At 37.6% G+C, this 19,133-nt stretch overlaps 5 protein-coding genes and 1 non-coding gene across 7 annotated transcripts; all 6 read left to right on the top strand.

Annotated features, from left to right (window-relative positions):
• Positions 1 to 2,856: 2,856 nt before the first annotated feature.
• On the top strand, positions 2,857 to 5,582 carry LOC106336991 (proline transporter 2). Its single transcript, XM_013776001.1, has 7 exons — positions 2,857 to 3,228; positions 3,635 to 3,859; positions 3,952 to 4,046; positions 4,129 to 4,318; positions 4,402 to 4,526; positions 4,610 to 4,825; positions 5,072 to 5,582. The coding sequence occupies exons 1-7, from the start codon at positions 3,138 to 3,140 to the stop codon at positions 5,447 to 5,449; spliced, it is 1,320 nt and encodes a 439-aa protein (XP_013631455.1). The 5' UTR covers positions 2,857 to 3,137; the 3' UTR covers positions 5,450 to 5,582.
• Positions 5,583 to 6,112: 530 nt separating this feature from the next.
• On the top strand, positions 6,113 to 7,387 carry LOC106342928 (60S ribosomal protein L35a-2-like). The gene is made up of 5 exons (XM_013781991.1): positions 6,113 to 6,220; positions 6,321 to 6,356; positions 6,583 to 6,811; positions 6,918 to 6,962; positions 7,184 to 7,387. The coding sequence occupies exons 1-4, from the start codon at positions 6,192 to 6,194 to the stop codon at positions 6,957 to 6,959; spliced, it is 336 nt and encodes a 111-aa protein (XP_013637445.1). The 5' UTR covers positions 6,113 to 6,191; the 3' UTR covers positions 6,960 to 6,962; positions 7,184 to 7,387.
• Positions 7,388 to 7,772: 385 nt separating this feature from the next.
• On the top strand, positions 7,773 to 9,623 carry LOC106342927 (LIM domain-containing protein WLIM2b). The gene is made up of 7 exons (XM_013781990.1): positions 7,773 to 7,924; positions 8,032 to 8,069; positions 8,183 to 8,359; positions 8,432 to 8,531; positions 8,652 to 8,686; positions 8,756 to 8,845; positions 9,188 to 9,623. The coding sequence occupies exons 3-7, from the start codon at positions 8,222 to 8,224 to the stop codon at positions 9,425 to 9,427; spliced, it is 603 nt and encodes a 200-aa protein (XP_013637444.1). The 5' UTR covers positions 7,773 to 7,924; positions 8,032 to 8,069; positions 8,183 to 8,221; the 3' UTR covers positions 9,428 to 9,623.
• A 352-nt stretch (positions 9,624 to 9,975) lies between these two features.
• On the top strand, positions 9,976 to 10,047 carry TRNAM-CAU. Its single transcript has one exon. It is a non-coding gene; the product is annotated as a tRNA-Met (tRNA).
• A 229-nt stretch (positions 10,048 to 10,276) lies between these two features.
• On the top strand, positions 10,277 to 12,475 carry LOC106343006 (sedoheptulose-1,7-bisphosphatase, chloroplastic). 2 transcript variants are annotated; one of them, XM_013782100.1, is made up of 7 exons: positions 10,277 to 10,522; positions 10,705 to 10,833; positions 10,918 to 11,103; positions 11,179 to 11,482; positions 11,546 to 11,646; positions 11,729 to 11,800; positions 12,047 to 12,475. In XM_013782100.1, the coding sequence occupies exons 1-7, from the start codon at positions 10,406 to 10,408 to the stop codon at positions 12,323 to 12,325; spliced, it is 1,188 nt and encodes a 395-aa protein (XP_013637554.1). In that variant the 5' UTR covers positions 10,277 to 10,405; the 3' UTR covers positions 12,326 to 12,475. The 2 variants fall into 2 exon arrangements, with proteins under 2 accessions (XP_013637554.1, XP_013637555.1); XM_013782101.1 differs by having other exon boundaries at positions 10,283 to 10,522; positions 10,708 to 10,833.
• A 3,801-nt stretch (positions 12,476 to 16,276) lies between these two features.
• On the top strand, positions 16,277 to 17,528 carry LOC106338600. Its single transcript, XM_013777539.1, has 3 exons — positions 16,277 to 16,349; positions 16,420 to 17,330; positions 17,427 to 17,528. Exons 1-3 carry the CDS (start codon positions 16,277 to 16,279, stop codon positions 17,526 to 17,528), a joined length of 1,086 nt encoding a protein of 361 aa, XP_013632993.1.
• The last annotated feature ends 1,605 nt before the right edge of the window (positions 17,529 to 19,133 follow it).

Genomic DNA, 19,133 nt, shown 5'->3' with positions numbered 1-19,133 from the left:
ACTAGTTCCTCAGAATTTCCTCGGAATATTCCGACGGATTGATGTTTCCTCGGAATTCCGTCGGTATATTCCGAGGAAATTCCGACGAACTAGTGATCGATCGATGCGTTTTTGGACATAAATACATCGATCGATCCGTTTATAAAAAAACATTCGAGATTTTGAAACCCCAAACACTAGTTCCTCAGAATTTCCTCGGAATATTCCGACGGATTGATGTTTCCTCGGAATTCCGTCGGTATATTCCGAGGAAATTCCGACGAACTAGTGATCGATCGATGCGTTTTTGGACATAAATACATCGATCGATCCGTTTATAAAAAAACATTCGAGATTTTGAAACCCCAAACACTAGTTCCTCAGAATTTCCTCGGAATATTCCGACGGATTGATGTTTCCTCGGAATTCCGTCGGTATATTCCGAGGAAATTCCGACGAACTAGTGATCGATCGATGCGTTTTTGGACATAAATACATCGATCGATCCGTTTATAAAAAAACATTCGAGATTTTGAAACCCCAAACACTAGTTCCTCAGAATTTCCTCGGAATATTCCGACGGATTGATGTTTCCTCGGAATTCCGTCGGTATATTCCGAGGAAATTCCGACGAACTAGTGATCGATCGATGCGTTTTTGGACATAAATACATCGATCGATCCGTTTATAAAAAAACATTCGAGATTTTGAAACCCCAAACACTAGTTCCTCAGAATTTCCTCGGAATATTCCGACGGATTGATGTTTCCTCGGAATTCCGTCGGTATATTCCGAGGAAATTCCGACGAACTAGTGATCGATCGATGCGTTTTTGGACATAAATACATCGATCGATCCGTTTATAAAAAAACATTCGAGATTTTGAAACCCCAAACACTAGTTCCTCAGAATTTCCTCGGAATATTCCGACGGATTGATGTTTCCTCGGAATTCCGTCGGTATATTCCGAGGAAATTCCGACGAACTAGTGATCGATCGATGCGTTTTTGGACATAAATACATCGATCGATCCGTTTATAAAAAAACATTCGAGATTTTGAAACCCCAAACACTAGTTCCTCAGAATTTCCTCGGAATATTCCGACGGATTGATGTTTCCTCGGAATTCCGTCGGTATATTCCGAGGAAATTCCGACGAACTAGTGATCGATCGATGCGTTTTTGGACATAAATACATCGATCGATCCGTTTATAAAAAAACATTCGAGATTTTGAAACCCCAAACACTAGTTCCTCAGAATTTCCTCGGAATATTCCGACGGATTGATGTTTCCTCGGAATTCCGTCGGTATATTCCGAGGAAATTCCGACGAACTAGTGATCGATCGATGCGTTTTTGGACATAAATACATCGATCGATCCGTTTATAAAAAAACATTCGAGATTTTGAAACCCCAAACACTAGTTCCTCAGAATTTCCTCGGAATATTCCGACGGATTGATGTTTCCTCGGAATTCCGTCGGTATATTCCGAGGAAATTCCTCGGGAAATTCCGAGGATTTCATTTTCCGTCGGAATGTCCGTCAGAATACCGATGTTTTCTTGTAGTGGGGTACCGAACGTGTGAGCCTTTGTTCTCAGCTTAGCATCATTTTTTTTTTTTGACATCAAACTCCATGTATTATTAATTCAAGTCGAAAAGGTTTGTCTGTGGGGCTAACCAAACCGGAATCATATGGTTTACATGGGAGAAAATAGAGTTTTGAGCTCGAGCTCCCTTTGCAAGTAGATCGGTCCTTACATTAAGCTTTCGTGCAATGAAAGAAATCGAAAAACTAGAGAAAAAAGCTCTTGTGTGCACGAATTCATTCCACTCAGAGGTAAAAATTGGCCATTCTTCTTCTTCATTTATCAGCTTTTTAAGCTGAAGACAGTCCAATACGAATGACATATTTGTGAATCCTAGTTGTAGAGGACATCTCATTGCACAAAGCAAGACATTGAACTCTGCATGTAGAGGAGATAGAACTTGCTCTATCCCAAAAGAACCGTAGACATGTGTTCAAGGTTCGAAATCAAAAACACAACCACCACCAACAAAATTTGAGTTCTTCACCCAAGATGCATCCACTTGGCTCTATCCCAACAGAACCGTAGATCTGTAGTATTTGGATTTTGGAATGAACTTTCATTTAAATTGATAATTTGAAACTAGAGCAGGGTGTTGGATTATCAGCTCTAACTGCACCTTCATTTTGCGTTTACTAATGGTGGGTTGGAACTTAATTAGGATATGCTTCGGGATTATGCTAACGAATACTATAGGAAATACTGTATGGTTTATAGTCTCACGAATCTATTTGCTAAAAAAAAGAGAGAACCTTTCAACTTTTTAAAGATAATGTCATGAGAAGTCAAAGGAATATATATAATTCCACTATTAGTCAGAAATAATCCGAACAAAATATATGTAAGCTAGCGTTTATGCCTCACCTACTATTCTTTGACTTTTCAAGTTGTCTTGAAAAGTTTTAATTAATAAAAGTTCTTTATAAGTTTATACTTACAGTGGTCTTTGAAAAAACTAGTTGGAATGGACTATTCGAAGAAAAGAGCCTACGTAATTCTAACATCGTAACAAATTCAAGAAAACGTGTTTTTCTTTTTCATAACCTGTTCATACCAAGACATCATCATCAACGGGAAGTGTGGAACAAACCATTGACTTTCCAAATATAAACCAATTATGAGATCCTTGATATCTTTATTTTAATGTCAAAGATCATTTTCTACTCGAGAGAAAACAAAAAATATTATTTCTTTCATACTAAAAAATACACTGACAAAACGTTAAGTTGCCCAATTTATAGGATCGCGTGCCAAGTAATTAAATACACAATTAACATACAGAGAAACGTATCCATCTTTCTGACCTATCAATTTAAATTTGACTGAAAAAAAGAAAAGATAAAACACTTTGAAGAAAACAGAATCCATCTTTTCATCCTCAACGATTCCATTTCACACTTTTTCTATGGAATATATTTGTCTGTCACGAATCTTGTTCTAGCAGATTAAAAAAGGCTGTATTTTGAGGAGGAAGACATCGACCCTAAAACAAGGAATTAGAGAAGAAAGTGGAGGGTTTTTGGAGGCAGAGAGACAAGAACAAACTGGTTAATTCTTGTTGGAAGCCATGGATACGAGTGAGGCTAGGAACCGTAAAGTCGTCTCAGTGGAAAAGTTCGATCTTGAAATCCCTGAGACTGCTCATCAGATCAGCAGCGGTTCGGACTCTTCTTATCTTTCTCTTTGTATATTTTTATTTATTTATTTATCATTATGTATTTTTGTCCTGTTTTGTTTCTCTTTTTGGTTGTTACGATGAATCAACTTGTTTATTGCGTGATCTAGAGAACACTTTTGCTTTGTCTTTGGAAAGTGTATACTCAATTGGGGACTGGTGTTCAGTTTTTTAATTAACTTTTTGCACTTTATTTTACACATATATATGTCACTGATGTTTTACATAGCAATCGTTATCTATATTTGAGCTGCTGAAAACTTGAACATTAATCAACAGAAATAATGACTGTTTATATTCCCTTGAGGGTAACAATTGGCATTGAGAATGAGTTATATGCGTTGATAGATAATTGTGTGTGAGCTTTAACTGTTGGCGAAATTGTACAGATTCATGGTTTCAGGTAGCATTTGTTCTGACAACCGGTATAAACAGCGCCTATGTGTTGGGATATTCCGGGACAGTCATGGTTCCTTTGGGTTGGATTGGTGGTGTGGTTGGTCTCCTTCTCGCTACCGCAATATCCCTTTACGCAAACTCTCTTATAGCCAAGCTTCATGAGTTTGGTGGAAAACGACACATTCGTTATAGAGATCTCGCTGGCTTCATCTACGGTAAAAAAAGCCTCATCTCTCTCTATTGCATTTACTATAGTTTTTATCAAGTTACAAATTTACAATATATATGTATATGCTTGATTGATCAGGTAAAAAGATGTACCGTGTTACATGGGGATTGCAATATGTCAATCTTTTCATGATTAATTGTGGCTACATCATTCTTGCTGGTTCTGCCTTAAAGGTACGACAATAACAACCTGACATGTTGCAAAAACATTTTAAGTTAAGCTTCCCTCCTTGTTTATGTTGGGCATTGTGTGCAGGCTGTTTATGTACTTTTTAGAGATGACAGTGTAATGAAACTACCTCACTTTATCGCCATTGCGGGTGTTGTATGTGCGATTTTCGCAATTGGTATTCCTCATTTATCAGCTCTTGGAATCTGGCTTGGAGTGTCAACAATCCTCAGCTTGATCTACATTGTTGTTGCAATAGTTCTATCAGTTAAAGATGGTAACCAAACCTCAAAATGATCATATATAAACCAAATAAACAACTTATAAGTCGATTTTCCGTATTTTTTTGCTTCTTTCTAGGTGTAAGCAAACCTTCAAGAGATTACAACATACAAGGATCATCAATAGACAAAATCTTCACCATAACAGGAGCAGCAGCAAATCTAGTTTTCGCATTCAACACGGGTATGCTCCCGGAAATACAGGTCAGTCTCATGGATAAACACCAATATATTCATACTCTAATCTTTTTCTCTGTTCTTGACACTAATCTTTGTGCAATGACTAGGCCACTGTGAAGCAACCGGTGGTTAAAAACATGATGAAGGCTCTGTATTTTCAATTCACTGCTGGTGTATTACCAATGTATGCCGTTACATTCATCGGTTATTGGGCTTACGGCTCCTCAACATCAACTTATCTGTTAAACAGTGTCAGTGGACCTCTCTGGGTTAAAGCTCTAGCTAACATCTCAGCCTTTCTCCAATCCGTTATCTCTTTACACGTAAGTTAATCTTTCTTCCTTGACCGTTATATACTCTTTGATCGTTTCGTTTATATGTAGAGCCGGTCTTAAAATTTATGGAGTTTGGAATAATTACTAAATATATATAATTTTAACTATTTGAAAACCGAATGATATATACATATAAACTACAAAGTATGTTTTGAGGGTGATAGCCGAATGTTTCATTTTGCTATGTCTTTAGGACGTGCTTATTTATATGAAACTTGTTTACTTCCTTTGTAGATTTTTGCAAGTCCGACGTATGAATTTATGGACACAAAGTATGGAATCAAAGGAAGTCCATTAGCATTGAAGAATCTGTTGTTTAGAACAGTAGCACGAGGAAGCTACATCGCGGTGAGCACTCTTCTCTCAGCGCTTTTGCCGTTTCTTGGAGATTTCATGAGCCTCACTGGAGCGATAAGCACATTCCCTCTTACGTTCATATTAGCAAACCACATGTATGTTGTAGCTATGAACGATAAGCTTAGCCCGGTTCAAAAGCTATGGCATTGGCTTAACGTTTGCTTCTTTGGGTTAATGTCTCTTGCTGCTGCTATTGCTGCTGTTAGACTCATTGTTGTTGACTCCAAGAACTTCCATGTTTTTGCTGATGTCTGAATGTCCTCTACTTTTGTTTAAGTTGTGATTTTTATATAGCGGAATGAAGAAACTGTAATCCTTTTATTGTCACTTGTGCTTCTCTTACAAATGAAAAGAGATCTTATAAACCGGCTTTCGGGTGGTTTGACAATTCGGTTCAATTACCAAAACAACTTTGTTATTTTCCGCTTGAATTCTGGTAATTAGGATTTGAAATGATGAAATTAGGATTTGAAATGATGAAATTTTATAATTGTGTTATATAACTCCTGATATTTTTAATTAAAATGAAAAATTTCATAAAAATACATTAACTAAATTTCGATCAATCTTTTAATATCAAATTTTTGTTATCAAATTTATATAGATCAATTAGTTATTTGTTCATTTAATACATTAATTTAAAAAATGGTGTCCATCTAATATTAGCAACTTATAATAACAATAATAAAATATTTATATTTTAATAAAAATAGTTAAAATTTTCATCAGAATTCTAAAATTTCATAAAATTGAAAAATATGGGTCCCAAAATGGCTCATTACTCTGCTAAATGTAATAAAACAGTGAGTGTTGGGCCAAACAGAATCAGATAACCCATAAAAAGGTCCAATAGAGCTTCATACTGGGCTTATTTAAGATCCACATATATATATATACCGTTTAACCTAATAGCGAAAGCTAGGGTTCTTCTCTGTACTTCGCTCGCCGGCATAAAAGAGTCAAAGAGGAAGAAGAAGACACAGTATCAGAATCAAAAATGAAGGGACGCCAAGGAGAGAGAGTTAGGTAATTATCTATCCGAACATGAGCAGACTTTTCTCTCCGAGTCAAATTTAAAGTGGTTGTATTCATCTGATCAAACCTCTGTGTGTTGTTGTTTTTGCAGATTGTATGTTCGAGGAACAGTCCTCGGTTACAAAAGGTACTTTTGCACAACTTTGATCATGTCTTTATCTGTGTTTTAGTCTAGTTGCTCGAATATGTTCATGTCCGTATGAAAGATTGCGCCTTTTGTTCTTGATTTAGGGTTCTTAAAATGATACCTTTTAAGCTAATTGTTGCAGTTGCTTGCATACCAAGCTGTGTTTTGACAATCTTGTGTAGCGAATCTTAAGCTTGATTAGTGACTGTTAAATGTACCTTTTCAGGTCGAAGTCGAACCAATACCCAAACACATCTCTGATCCAGATCGAAGGAGTGAACACGACAGAGGAGGTTAATTGGTACAAGGGAAAGCGCATGGCGTACATCTACAAGGCAAAGACAAAGAAGAACGGTTCTCACTACCGTTGCATCTGGGGCAAAGTCGCTAGGCCACATGGTAACAGCGGTGTTGTCCGTGCCAAGTTCACTTCAAACCTACCACCAAAGTCAATGGTAACTTCGTTTCCTTGGAACGTATCTTTCGTTAATAAGATGTTTTTTTCTTTGTAAATGCTCAAGTGTGTGACTCATCATTTGTTTTCTGTTGTGTTACTCTCAGGGAGCTAGAGTTAGAGTGTTCATGTACCCAAGCAACATATGAGAGGTAAATAATATGCACCCATCTTTGTAGCTTAATCCAAAATTTAAGTCTCATTCGTGTTAAGGAGCCTGTTTTGGCCTGACTTGTATTATCAATTGAAAGGATGGATATTGTAGGGATGAGGTCTTAGACTCATCCCTGTAATGTAATGTATTATTCTTCCATGATCTTGTTTTATATTTTGTCTGAGTCAACATGTATCCTGATTTGATTTCCTGATGCAGGAGGAGGCTAGATTCAAGACGTGGAATTCATTTCACAAGCATCAGAAGGAAGCTCCCATTTTCATATTTCTCAGAAGCTAATAGTTTTTATCCTTTTTTCACCCTTTTTTTTTGTCAGATTTGTTTATCTCTAGACGAAGTAAAACATTAATTTGATGGAATTGCAAAACAAAAATGAGTTGCCAATTTATTTTCCCTACCTTAGCACTCTAGCGATATAGTTTTCTATGAATATCAAAAATGTTGAAGAAATGAAAGTTGTCTAAATAATTTAAATATCAAACCTTTTAATGATATTTAGTTATATTATTCAACTGATTATGACATACAATAATAAAACAATTTATTATGCAACAGACGCTTTACTAGTCGTCGCATATCTATTTGTTTAGGAATCTATAATAGGTGTGGACAGCAATGGATATGTTAGATTTTTTTTTTTAGCATATTCCAGGAGAATAAAAAATTTAAACAGATGATTATCCCTTTATTTGGTGAAATGACACAGTAAGATAAGATAAGAGCATCTATTTGTTCTTGTTTTATTATTTGTAATATGTTATTACAAAAGAAAAAAAGACAAGCCAAAGTGGAACCCCACTGTTTGTCTCCTCCAGCTAAAAAAAGAAAAACATAAAAGGAAGATTTAACCATATCTCCCATTTTTATTCTTCATCATCATCATCGCTTTGATCGTCGTCACACAGATCCTCCATTTTCGAGAATAGACTCAAAGTTTACGTAATAGCTTCTCTACTAGCTTGACTCTTCTTGGCAATATGCATTATCTCAAGTCTTCCTCTGGTTTGTTAAGCCTTCTTCTTCTTTTTTTCTGTATGCTTTTGCAGTTTTCGTCAGATCTTGGACGTTATCAGCTCAGAGAGAGGTAATAGATCCATCAATTCCTGTCGAGGTTTTTACAGTCTCATTCTATAGAGATCGATTATATTTCCATCTGATCACTTAACCTCATTGTTTCTTGATTTTGAAATTTTGAAGGAGAAGAAAGGTCAAAGGCAAAAGGGGGTTGAAGGAAGGATGTCTTCTTTCACAGGAACTCAACAGAAGTGCAAGGCTTGCGAGAAGACGGTCTACCCTGTGGAGCTTCTCTCAGCTGATGGTGTTAGCTATCACAAGTCCTGCTTCAAATGCTCTCACTGCAAATCCAGGCTTCAGGTATCTTAACTGTTTGATTTCAAGTTTCTCTAATGATACTGATAAAATATGTTTTTTTTTTTTTTTGTACAGCTGAGTAGATATTCATCCATGGAAGGTGTGTTGTACTGTAAGCCTCACTATGAGCAGCTCTTCAAGGAGTCTGGTAGCTTCACCAAGAACTTTCAGTCACGTATGTTGTTGTACTCTTCTTGCTTCCTGCTGCTTCTTTCCATCTAATCTTTAGCTTTGACTTTCTTGTTGTGGCTATCTTATTAATATGTCTTGTTTTGGAACTTTTCTTTTCTCACAGCTGCAAAACCGGCTGAGAAATCAAATCCTGAACTGGTATAAATGTTTCTACAGAATCTCTTTAGATACGTTTTACTCAGATTGAACTTCTTCGTTTGTTCTCAGACAAGGACTCCTAGCCGAGTTGCTGGCATGTTCTCTGGTACACAAGAGAAATGCGCCACTTGCAGTAAAACTGTGTATCCTATCGAAAAGGTTAATCTTTCATCTCTTGCATTTTCCATTAACTTAACCTTAGAATCACCTTTATGTCTTCTATATTAGGGTACTTTACAGTAAAACATAGTGCAAGGATCCTCCTATGCTTTCTCTTTCATGTTGAGATTAAGTAAAACGTAATCCTTAGTTACTAGAAACTTGCAAGGAACATAATGTTACAGTAGATTCTTGTTGCTTGAGTTTGTGCTGTAAAAGGATCCTCCTATACTTAGATCTCTTAGTCCCACCTGTGTATAGACTACTTGGTGAAATGTTGACATCCTGACTTGATATGAAAACCCTTTGAAAGCTCACAAGCATCCTTTCTGTTAACTGCAGGTAACAGTGGAGAGCCAGACGTATCACAAGTCCTGCTTCAAATGCTCACATGGAGGCTGCCCTATCTCGCCTTCCAACTACGCAGCTCTCGAAGGAATCTTGTACTGCAAGCACCATTTCGCCCAGCTTTTCAAGGAAAAGGGTAGCTACAACCACTTGATCAAATCCGCTTCCATCAAACGCTCTGCAGCCGCCGCAGTAGCCGCTGGTACACCAGCAACGGCGGTTCCTGAATCTTAAATTCAGTTATCCTCTCCTCTATCTAGTCTAAATTGAAGTTAATTCCAAACTGATGCAGTTTACTTTTCTCTTTGTGTGTGAGTGTGTGTTCCTTTGTTTCCATTGATGTCTCCTTAAAGTCTTTGTGTTGTTATCTGTAAGAAAAATCTGATACATTCCTTTTGGAAAATATCAGTTTCATATTCTTGAGTGCAGACATGATATTGTTCACAACCAAACGAGATTCGATATCATTAGGGACTTGGCAATCATTGATGTATCAGAACACTTACGTTCTTGCCTTCACGAATTGCATCGCAGCTTATCTCTGAGAACATTGAAAGAAAGAGACGAGGAGGAAAAAAAAAAAGCTTTAGATTCTTGAAGAACAAGAAATCTACTTCGGGCCATTAAAAAAGCTAGAGTAACAGGCCTGTTATGTCTTAAATGGGTCGTGTTAGAAAACTATATAATCTCGTATACGTAAACGCGAATTGAAAAGTAACATTTCTACAATATCTTCTAATTACCTTTTATATACATCAACCTTGTGTGATCATTAACAATAAATCAGAGTGGCGCAGCGGAAGCGTGGTGGGCCCATAACACACAGGTCCCAGGATCGAAACCTGGCTCTGATAAAATTTTTGAAAATTTTCAATCAAAATTTCGCCGTTAAATAAGGGGAAAAAATCATTTATTTCCGAGTAACGGTTAATAACCGAACCGAAATCCAGCTCGTAAGTGAAACCTGGCTCTGATATAATTTTTGAAAATTTTCAATCCAGCTCGTAAGTGGACCGGACCTTACTGATGTTGATGATATCATCTCAAAATGGAAAAAAACTTTAAAAAGGATCATAACCACACAATAAATGATCGCTTTATCTTCTCCTATATACACCACTTGAGTTTGATCTTTTGTCCCCACCATTATCCTCTGTAGAGAGCTCATCTTCTTCTTTGATCAACCTCAAACTTCAGAAACATAATTAAGCCATGGAGACCAGCGTCACATGCTACTCACGTGGGATCATCCTCCCAAGCGTCTCTTCTCAACGATCATCTACATTGGTTTCTCCTCCTCCTTTCTTCTCCGCATCATCCAGCTTCAAGGTTAGTTGTATCCTCTACAATTATGCATATGACTTTGAGTCCAAACACGCACACATGCAAAGCGCACAAGTGTGATGTGAGTACATATAGGAGTATATGTTCACTTCTAGTTCTAGTGAGTGTGATTCTTTATAACGAAAGTGTTCTTAACTGTAAAAGGGGTACTTAACATTTGATCTCAGCAGCGTCTGAAGTCTAGCTCAATCTTCGGAGATTCACTAAGAGTAGCACCAAGATCGCAATTGAAAGCCACCAAGGCCAAGAACAATGGTGGTTCGACTGTGACCAAATGTGAGATTGGTCAAAGCTTGGTAAGTCTCCAGAGCAATAAAATTATTCAATTCTTTTATCTAAAAATCTTGTTGATGATTCAATTATTGAGTTTGAGTGTATAGGAAGAGTTTTTGAGAGAAGCAACGCCTGACAAGGGATTGAGAACTTTGCTGATGTGTATGGGAGAAGCGTTGAGGACAATAGCTTTCAAAGTTAGGACAGCTTCTTGTGGTGGAACAGCTTGTGTTAATTCCTTCGGCGATGAACAACTCGCTGTCGATATGCTCGCCGATAAGCTTCTCTTTGAGGTTGTTTTCATTACATTTTGAGTAACTTATGTCACAAGGATCATTAGGGTTTGATTTTATTTTATTTTCTTCTAGGCTTTGCAATACTCGCATGTGTGTAAATACGCTTGCTCTGAAGAAGTACCTGAGCTTCAAGACATGGGAGGTCCAGTGGAAGGTGGGTTTAGCGTAGCATTTGATCCATTGGATGGATCGAGTATTGTGGATACAAACTTCACTGTGGGAACCATATTTGGGGTTTGGCCTGGTGACAAGTTAACTGGAGTCACGGGAGGAGATCAAGTGGCTGCAGCTATGGGTATCTATGGTCCAAGAACCACTTATGTATTGGCTGTTAAAGGGTTTCCAGGAACTCATGAGTTCTTGCTTCTTGATGAAGGTACTCTTCTGCTTTTGGTCCAGTCGATTCACTCTTTGGACTTATGGTCAAAATGTTTCTCAGGTAAATGGCAGCATGTTAAGGAGACAACAGAGATTAATGAAGGGAAAATGTTCTCACCAGGAAACTTGAGAGCCACGTTTGACAATTCTGAATACAGCAAGGTTCTTGCTTTTGTTCTGCTTTAATCTAATCACTAATCTATACAAATCTTTGAATATTTTTCTTATTCACTGTTAAAATCAGCTGATTGATTACTACGTGAAAGAGAAGTACACATTGAGATATACAGGAGGAATGGTTCCTGACGTTAACCAGGTTTGTTCTTCTCTGGCAAACTAGTTCTTCTAGGTACAGCCGGATAAAACATGCATTACCTCCCAAATATTTTAGAACTATTAAACATAAGTCGCATAACCCCAAACTGTTGGGAAAAAAATTGTATCAAGATTAACTCAAAAATGTTTATGACTCCTTAAATCTTAAATTCGACTATTTTATTCCAGATTTCTACTTGTGAATGAAACTTGACTTAAAACAATTTTGTGTGTGTGTGGCATGCAGATTATTGTGAAGGAGAAAGGAATCTTCACAAACGTGACTTCTCCTACGGCTAAGGCAAAGTTGAGACTCTTGTTCGAAGTGGCTCCTTTAGGCCTACTCATTGAGAATGCTGGTGGATTCAGCAGTGATGGATACAACTCTGTGCTTGACAAGACCATCGTCAACCTCGACGATAGAACTCAAGTTGCTTATGGCTCAAAGAACGAGATCATCCGCTTCGAAGAAACCCTTTACGGAACATCAAGACTCAAGAATGTTCCCATTGGAGCTAATGCTTAGAAACTTTTTATAATAAAACTGAAAGCATGTTAATTTTCCATAAGCGGGATGATTTTTTTTCTTTCTATTGGGTTATATGAGAAGCAACAAAACTATTACCAACAGTTGTTAAGTCTTTTCCCTTAAGAACATATTGTCGTTGTTTGCGCTCTTCCTTAATCTTCTTTTTCGGTTTGTTTTGCCTTTGTTGTACCCTTTGAACTTTGGTTCTCACTTCTTAATTGAGTTCAGACGTTTTAATTTTTTTTTTTTATTCGTTGTTAAACAGGAACATGACTAACATAACATGCGATAAATCCTATCAGTTTTATAGGTCAAAATTTATACAAAATTTTAACAAACATATTTTTATGCTTTAGAGGCAAATTGGGATATGAACAGAAAAGTTTTGGTTTGCTTTTAGTTTACACATGGATTTAGATTTTGGAAGAGAAAACATCTTACCTACCAACCCATCACCGCCGGATTGGGTTGGTTTGGCCGATTGGGTTGGTTCAGATGGTTGGTTGGTATAGCCGGTTGAGTTGGATTAGCTGATTGTTTTGGTTTGTTTAGAAACGACATTCATCATTGCCGAATCTGTAAATCACTAAAAAGATGGGAAACTCAGTCAAATCAAATCTTCATCAAATAATAGATACCATTAACAATTGGTTTGTCATCGTATAGAAAAGAATGAGCTAAACCTAAAAAAACAAGTAAAATACAATCTTCATTTCCAAAATGGAGATGAAAAAATAATTTCAAGATCACTTACACGTGGATTTAGAGCTCAAAACGCACTGATTTTGAATATTTATCATATCTTAACATAATTTGGAAGAGAAACATCTAACCTTCCAACCCATCACCGCCGAATTTGTTACTCATCGTGGATTTTTATATGCAAAGTAATTTTAGCTTTCTGGAAAAAGGTAAGTAAAGCTTTTTTAACTTTAGAAATCTTAATAGAATCACAAAATGATTAAATGAACCAGACTCACAAATTTACAAACTTCAACGTAAGTTCATAATATGAATGTCACTATTCCCAAACAAACATTGACTTGACGAAAAAGGAGAAATAAATCGAGTTTCTAAACCTATCAAGAATTTACTAGAGTTTAACTATTAGAAATTCAACCTTGTTGCATAGATTACCTCTAGTAATAAACTCTGACACAAATCAGGTATTACAAAAACCATTATGGAAGTCTGGATTTGCATCTTGAGGCTGAACTATGTGATGGATCTAGCCAATAACTTCACCGGAGACAAACAATAATCATAAATAATTATATTAAATATTTTATAGATACATTTTTTGTCAACTTTGTAAGTATATTATAAAATATAAATTTTATGTAAAACTAATATTCTTATAAATACAAAATTTATGTTTTCATGATATGATGATAAATAAAAATACCAAAAAATCCTTAAAAAGTGTTTTCTTTCTCACTCATATTATGGATGGATAATCCATCTGATAGAAGAAAACTAACATGAAAAAGTTATCTTTTATTGTCATTGCTATATTATAATAAACAAAATAAAACTGGTTATTATAACTTATTAAATAAATAAATATTTATTTGTTGTTTATAGAATCTATCAAGCAAGTCATTTTAAGAAACAGATTAGTTTTCTTTATATAAAACGGGAAATGATTTAATTTTCGTAAATCAAATAAGGAATGAATGTTAAGCCTACATACGTGAATGACCTAAGCAATATCCTACATGTATTTGTAAAAAATCATCAAGAAATTGAGCGCTTAGCTTAACAATATGTATACAAATTGAGCGCTTAGCTTAACAATATGTGAACTTTGTTTGTCTGACAATTACAAGAATGTATACAAATTTGCAGGATAGTTAATTAAAATAAGCATGTTCATATATGTATTTAAATGGTTTTGTTAATGTTTGTATAACCATTCAAACTTGGTTAAATACAATGAATTAATTTGTGGTCAAAAGATTAATTAAATTTGTCAAATTAAATAATTTTGTGGCCAGCAAAAAGATAAATCTATCAAATTCTAATTATATCTGTTAGAATGAAGTAAATCTGTGGCCAAAAGAAAAATAAATCTATCAAATTTAATTAAATCTGTTAAAATGACTGTGATTCCTATTAATCTTCCCGTATTCCTCACTATGACTGTGATTCCTATTGGCAGAACTGTTTTGCAAACCGGGGCTGATACTTGGGGAACCTCTTGGCTAGGTTCTGCTGGTGAACCTATGCTCCACAAAACGTCATCTGCTGTGAAATGAGGGAGTCCTACATAATACACCATCTTCCATTGGCCTTGACTTCTCTCAGCGAACATAGTAGAATCCCAGAGTTCCTGCTACTAATATTACAAACGAGACTAGAAAAATGTTGAAGAGAAAATCTCATATTAAAAATATTTAAAAGACTTGAGTAATATATAAAGGTCGTTTCACTTATTGCCAATTGGTTTTAAGCTGGATGTCCATGAATCTAAGCATGCCAATTGGTTCAGTCATCCCATTAATTGATGGCCATTGGTTAACTACTCAACTGACTCAAGCATGCTAAAACCTTTTTGTAAAATTTACACCTTTCTTATTTTTAATGGAATTCACATATTTGAAAAAAAGGAAAGAAGAAAATGAGAAAGGCATAAACAGAGAGGAACAACATGGTGAAGAGAAGTAGCAAAAACAAATAGGGATTTTTAGGAAAGGATGAAGCGACGAGTAGAGAAGACCGAAAGAAATAAGAGAAAAAGAAGAAGAAGACAATCTTCAGCGTCAGTAAAACCAACACCGTCCTTACCTCTCGATCATATCTCCCAGATATTCTTAAAGCTGCATGCAAAAGCTGTCGCGAGGTTTCGTTGTTGTGTTTCGAGGCTTTGGTTCACAATCACCACCGACCCATATTTCATCAACAAGTTGGAAAATCAACCGAGGCTTCTACTATATTTCAAAGGAGGTGGTGATAAGCTCTTTCATAATAACTTATGAAAGAAGGTTTTCTTCCATTGAGAACAGGGGCAAATCTAGAAAGATTTTCTAGTGGGTGCAAAATTAAATAATGGACAAAAAGGCATCGAACTTGGGATATCAGTGGGTGCACAATGCTATTAAACCATTTAATCTAGCTAATTTCCTTGCATTTTTACATACAAGAACGTTAATATTGAAAAACTTGTGGGGGCACGTGCCACCATAGTCAAAGCTCTGGCTTCGCCCCTGATTGAGAATAAATAGTAAGTATTTCAATGTGGGTTTTGGAGGATGCAGAGAAGCTCAAATGGTCGAATCATATCTATATACCTCTTTCTCAATGGGTTTGGAAAACTTCAAACTAACGGGTAGCAGTGACGACGGTGAGTTGATTTACGTGCAAACCAAGCTATTCAAATCTTTTCATGTTATATATAGAGGAATTGTGGATAATGATTTTAGAAAACGCCATGGACTTGGTGACGGACGCCTGCGAGGCCTCCAAGTTTTCCACAATCACATTGAAACTCTTTTGTCTTACTGATTGTTTTTCATCTTTTTCTATATATGTAACTACATTTTTCGTTAACATAAGAGGTTATTGCTTTAAATGACTATGTCCAGTCGTTCCCTTTTTTATTAGAGTTTTTTACATTCTAAGACACTTTTTGTCTTTCATATTACACAATCAGACACAATGTCCATGTGACACACTTTATTTGGCTGCAATTTCACATATACCCTCTAACCTAACCCAACCACACTTTGCCTTTAACTATTCTGAGTTAACTCATATCTACACCTGTCCCGTATAACGACAATTTAAAACAAAAAAAAAGAAGCCAAAAGACAAAACCGTAGATCTAGATTTCCCCAATTCACGAAACCTAATTTCTCTCATCATCTCTGCTTCTTCCTCTCCGCCTCATCCTCTCCGTCTCGAATTGTAAGCCGTCAACACACTCTCTCTTGAACCCCGCCGAGAACCATGAGGAAACCAAAGTCAAAGAAGAAGGTCCATGCAGAGGATGAGGAAACGCCACCACAATACGAAATTGGAGGTATTTTATTCTTCCATGTGTTCTCGATTTCTTCCAAAGATCCAGAATCTGACTGATGTTATATATGTAGGTTCATCTTCACTGGACCTTCGTCTACCTCCAAGACTTTTCGCGACGGACAGGTTCCCCACCAGGCATCTCAACATTTATTCCTCCCCGGATCTTCTCCCTTTTATTCGCAACGTCCTTCGAGACACGCCGGAGTTGGAAACCATCCGTCAGTCCTGTTTCGAGAAGCTCTTCGACCTCCCTGCTCGTCAATGCCCAGTGTCGTGTAAGCTGATCCACGCGTTTCTCACTCGTCAGCTAGTATGTCTCCCCAAGAACACGCTTTGGTCTGCATTTGGTGGTTCTCCTTTCCGATATGGTCTTGAGGAATTTGGCACTGTCATCGGCCTCCCGTGTGGTTCCTACCCTGAAAGATACACGCCCAACACCTGTAAAGCTATTGTCGCCGGCAAAGATAGAGTATGGAAGAGACTCTTTGGAAAGAAAAAATATGTGACGATTGCTGATCTATGTCGGATGCTTGAGACCGACAAAGACATGGATGGGTGGAATAAGATATGGATTGCTCTCACTATCATTGTCGACGGCGTTCTTATCGCTCACAAACAAGAAGCACGCCCTACTCCTCGTTATGTTAGGATGGTTGAAAACCTCAAAACATTTTTTGCTTTCCCTTGGGGTATAGAGTCTTTCCTCAAGACCATCTCATGCATGAAACCACCAAAGTTTGTCCCCAAAAAATGTGAAGATCCTGTTGCTACACTTGTCAAGAAGCTCAAGCAGCGCAGTTTCAGATTACAAGGCTTCCCACTTTCACTACAGCTAGTGGCATTTCGTGCGATCCCCCAGCTTCTGGATTATATACCGGCTCCATTAAACAACCTCACAGTGATGGACTTGGAAGATGGTAATCTACCACAGCACAAGTCAATCAATGCCATCCACATCCGCCGCGTCGAATTTGACCCCAATGTAAGTACATTTTATCACATTTGTACTAAACTAAGACTAAGATGTATTTTCAAAACTAATCATTTATAAAACTAAGATGTATTTTTATTTTCTCAGCTGGTAGTCACTCCTATTATACCCATCGAAAGCCAGCCACAGCCAGGATGGGGACTGTTTCCTGACGATGTCAAGGACGACAGTGTTATCTACTTGGAATAACTTATAGCTGATCAACATTCCTTCAACAAACATATGTGGCATGGCGTGGTTACATCTGAGCCTATCATCAAGAAGCCAAAGAACAGGGGTAAGAAGAAGTCTGCTACTATTAAGCAATCTCTAAAACCCAGACAGCCGTCTGCAAGGAAGCAAAGGCGTATAAGTTCCTACTTTACGCATTCAACCACCCAAAGCTTCACCAACGTTCAACTTACGGAGATGGTGATCCAACTTTCAACGCAGATGAAGCAGCTCAAACACGAGATGAAACATAGGAAGAAACGATCTCATGCAAGGCAATCATCTTTCAACAAACTGTTTTCCCGTCGTAAGCAGTCCAACACCCCACCCCACACTCCTGAACCAACACGCACCCCCACCGACGTCCTTCATAATCAGGTGAATTGTAATTGTAAATAGCTTTACCATCTTCACAAAATTATTTCCTTTGTGTTTTCACCACTAATAAAGAATCAACTTTTTAATTCAAGATGATGGCCCAATGGAGACAGATGTCTTGCCTCAAACGACATCCCCTATCATCAGTCAATACGAAGCTCAACTACATTGTGATTCTGCAGCTGATCCTCTTGCTAGCTCCCCTGCGAGTGACCATTGCATCCACACACGGAGTGTCCACGTTTCACCTAACCACAGCAACACATGTGTCCACACATCTTCCGACCACAACGTTGACAGTAGTCAACTCTCCCCTGTTTCGTATCACACTCCTCCAGTTAGTCATGTGTCTCTTGCTAGCGACCCTGTGAGCGACCATTGCATCCACACTAAGAGTGTCCACGTTTCACCTAACCACAACAACACATGTGTCCACACATCTCCCGACCACAACGTTGACAGTAGGCAAGTCTCCCCTGTTTTTAATCAGACTCCTCCAGTTTGTCAGATGATCACCCACCCCAACGATGCTACAGATGACTACGACGAGCCACCTCGTACGCCAGTCAGCGTGCAACCTCCTTGGGATGAGCTCAACTCAGTAGTCTACGATAAGAGTGATCACCCCAACAGCCCGAAGATTAATCACATTCTCTATCGTGGTGTGAGGATTTACGATGCCATCAATCCAGACCCACCAATCTTCGATTCATCTATTCCTCGCAGTCGCTTACTATTGTCACCGCAGCCTAAGACCATGCTTACATCACCCACTAAGAGCAACAACAGTCTGTCAGGCTTCGCCGTTCATGCTACTACCGTCAATGCTTTCACAGCTACAGCTTCCTCCAACTATCCACCCTCCCTTGCTCTTAAGGTAATCTACAGCCTACTCGCCATTTATTGCTTTACTACTCCCTCTGAAATACTTGAAGCAAATATGTTCACATTTTCAGGAACAAAACACCCATGGAGTTGTCGACCTAACGGCGGCAAAAGATGTAGAGAACCACGTTCCATCTTTGGACGAGAACCACCTTGCTAATGAATTATCCAAATCTCCATTAATCCCTGCGCTTACACTCATCTCGCCACTTCCAGGTCTCGAGTGGGATTTATTCTACAACACAATCTCAACTAAGACGAACGTGTAAGTTTTCTCATCTTATACCCTCATTTCCAAACTATTTGCTTCCTTACACTTTT

Source organism: Brassica oleracea, chromosome C4 (assembly GCF_000695525.1).
Source record: "Brassica oleracea var. oleracea cultivar TO1000 chromosome C4, BOL, whole genome shotgun sequence".
NCBI lineage: Eukaryota > Viridiplantae > Streptophyta > Magnoliopsida > Brassicales > Brassicaceae > Brassica > Brassica oleracea.
The sequence above is the reverse complement of the archived record's forward strand: the minus strand, read 5'-3'. Positions and strand labels throughout refer to the sequence as shown.

Coding starts and splice junctions, on each gene's coding strand:
- LOC106336991 (XM_013776001.1), top strand. CDS start 3,138: ATGGATACGAGTGAGGCTAGGAACCGTAAAGTCGTCTCAGTGGAAAAG. Junction 4,527..4,609: donor GTATGCTCCCGGAAATACAG/GTCAGTCTCATG, acceptor TGCAATGACTAG/GCCACTGTGAAGCAACCGGT. Junction 4,826..5,071: donor AATCCGTTATCTCTTTACAC/GTAAGTTAATCT, acceptor CTTCCTTTGTAG/ATTTTTGCAAGTCCGACGTA.
- LOC106342928 (XM_013781991.1), top strand. CDS start 6,192: ATGAAGGGACGCCAAGGAGAGAGAGTTAG. Junction 6,221..6,320: donor CGCCAAGGAGAGAGAGTTAG/GTAATTATCTAT, acceptor TTGTTTTTGCAG/ATTGTATGTTCGAGGAACAG. Junction 6,357..6,582: donor ACAGTCCTCGGTTACAAAAG/GTACTTTTGCAC, acceptor GTACCTTTTCAG/GTCGAAGTCGAACCAATACC.
- LOC106342927 (XM_013781990.1), top strand. CDS start 8,222: ATGTCTTCTTTCACAGGAACTCAACAGAAGTGCAAGGCTTGCGAGAAG. Junction 8,360..8,431: donor ACTGCAAATCCAGGCTTCAG/GTATCTTAACTG, acceptor TTTTTTGTACAG/CTGAGTAGATATTCATCCAT. Junction 8,687..8,755: donor AGAAATCAAATCCTGAACTG/GTATAAATGTTT, acceptor GTTTGTTCTCAG/ACAAGGACTCCTAGCCGAGT.
- LOC106343006 (XM_013782100.1), top strand. CDS start 10,406: ATGGAGACCAGCGTCACATGCTACTCACGTGGGATCATCCTCCCAAGC. Junction 10,523..10,704: donor CCGCATCATCCAGCTTCAAG/GTTAGTTGTATC, acceptor ATTTGATCTCAG/CAGCGTCTGAAGTCTAGCTC. Junction 11,647..11,728: donor ACAATTCTGAATACAGCAAG/GTTCTTGCTTTT, acceptor TGTTAAAATCAG/CTGATTGATTACTACGTGAA.
- LOC106338600 (XM_013777539.1), top strand. CDS start 16,277: ATGAGGAAACCAAAGTCAAAGAAGAAGGTCCATGCAGAGGATGAGGAA. Junction 16,350..16,419: donor ACCACAATACGAAATTGGAG/GTATTTTATTCT, acceptor TTATATATGTAG/GTTCATCTTCACTGGACCTT. Junction 17,331..17,426: donor GCGTCGAATTTGACCCCAAT/GTAAGTACATTT, acceptor TTATTTTCTCAG/CTGGTAGTCACTCCTATTAT.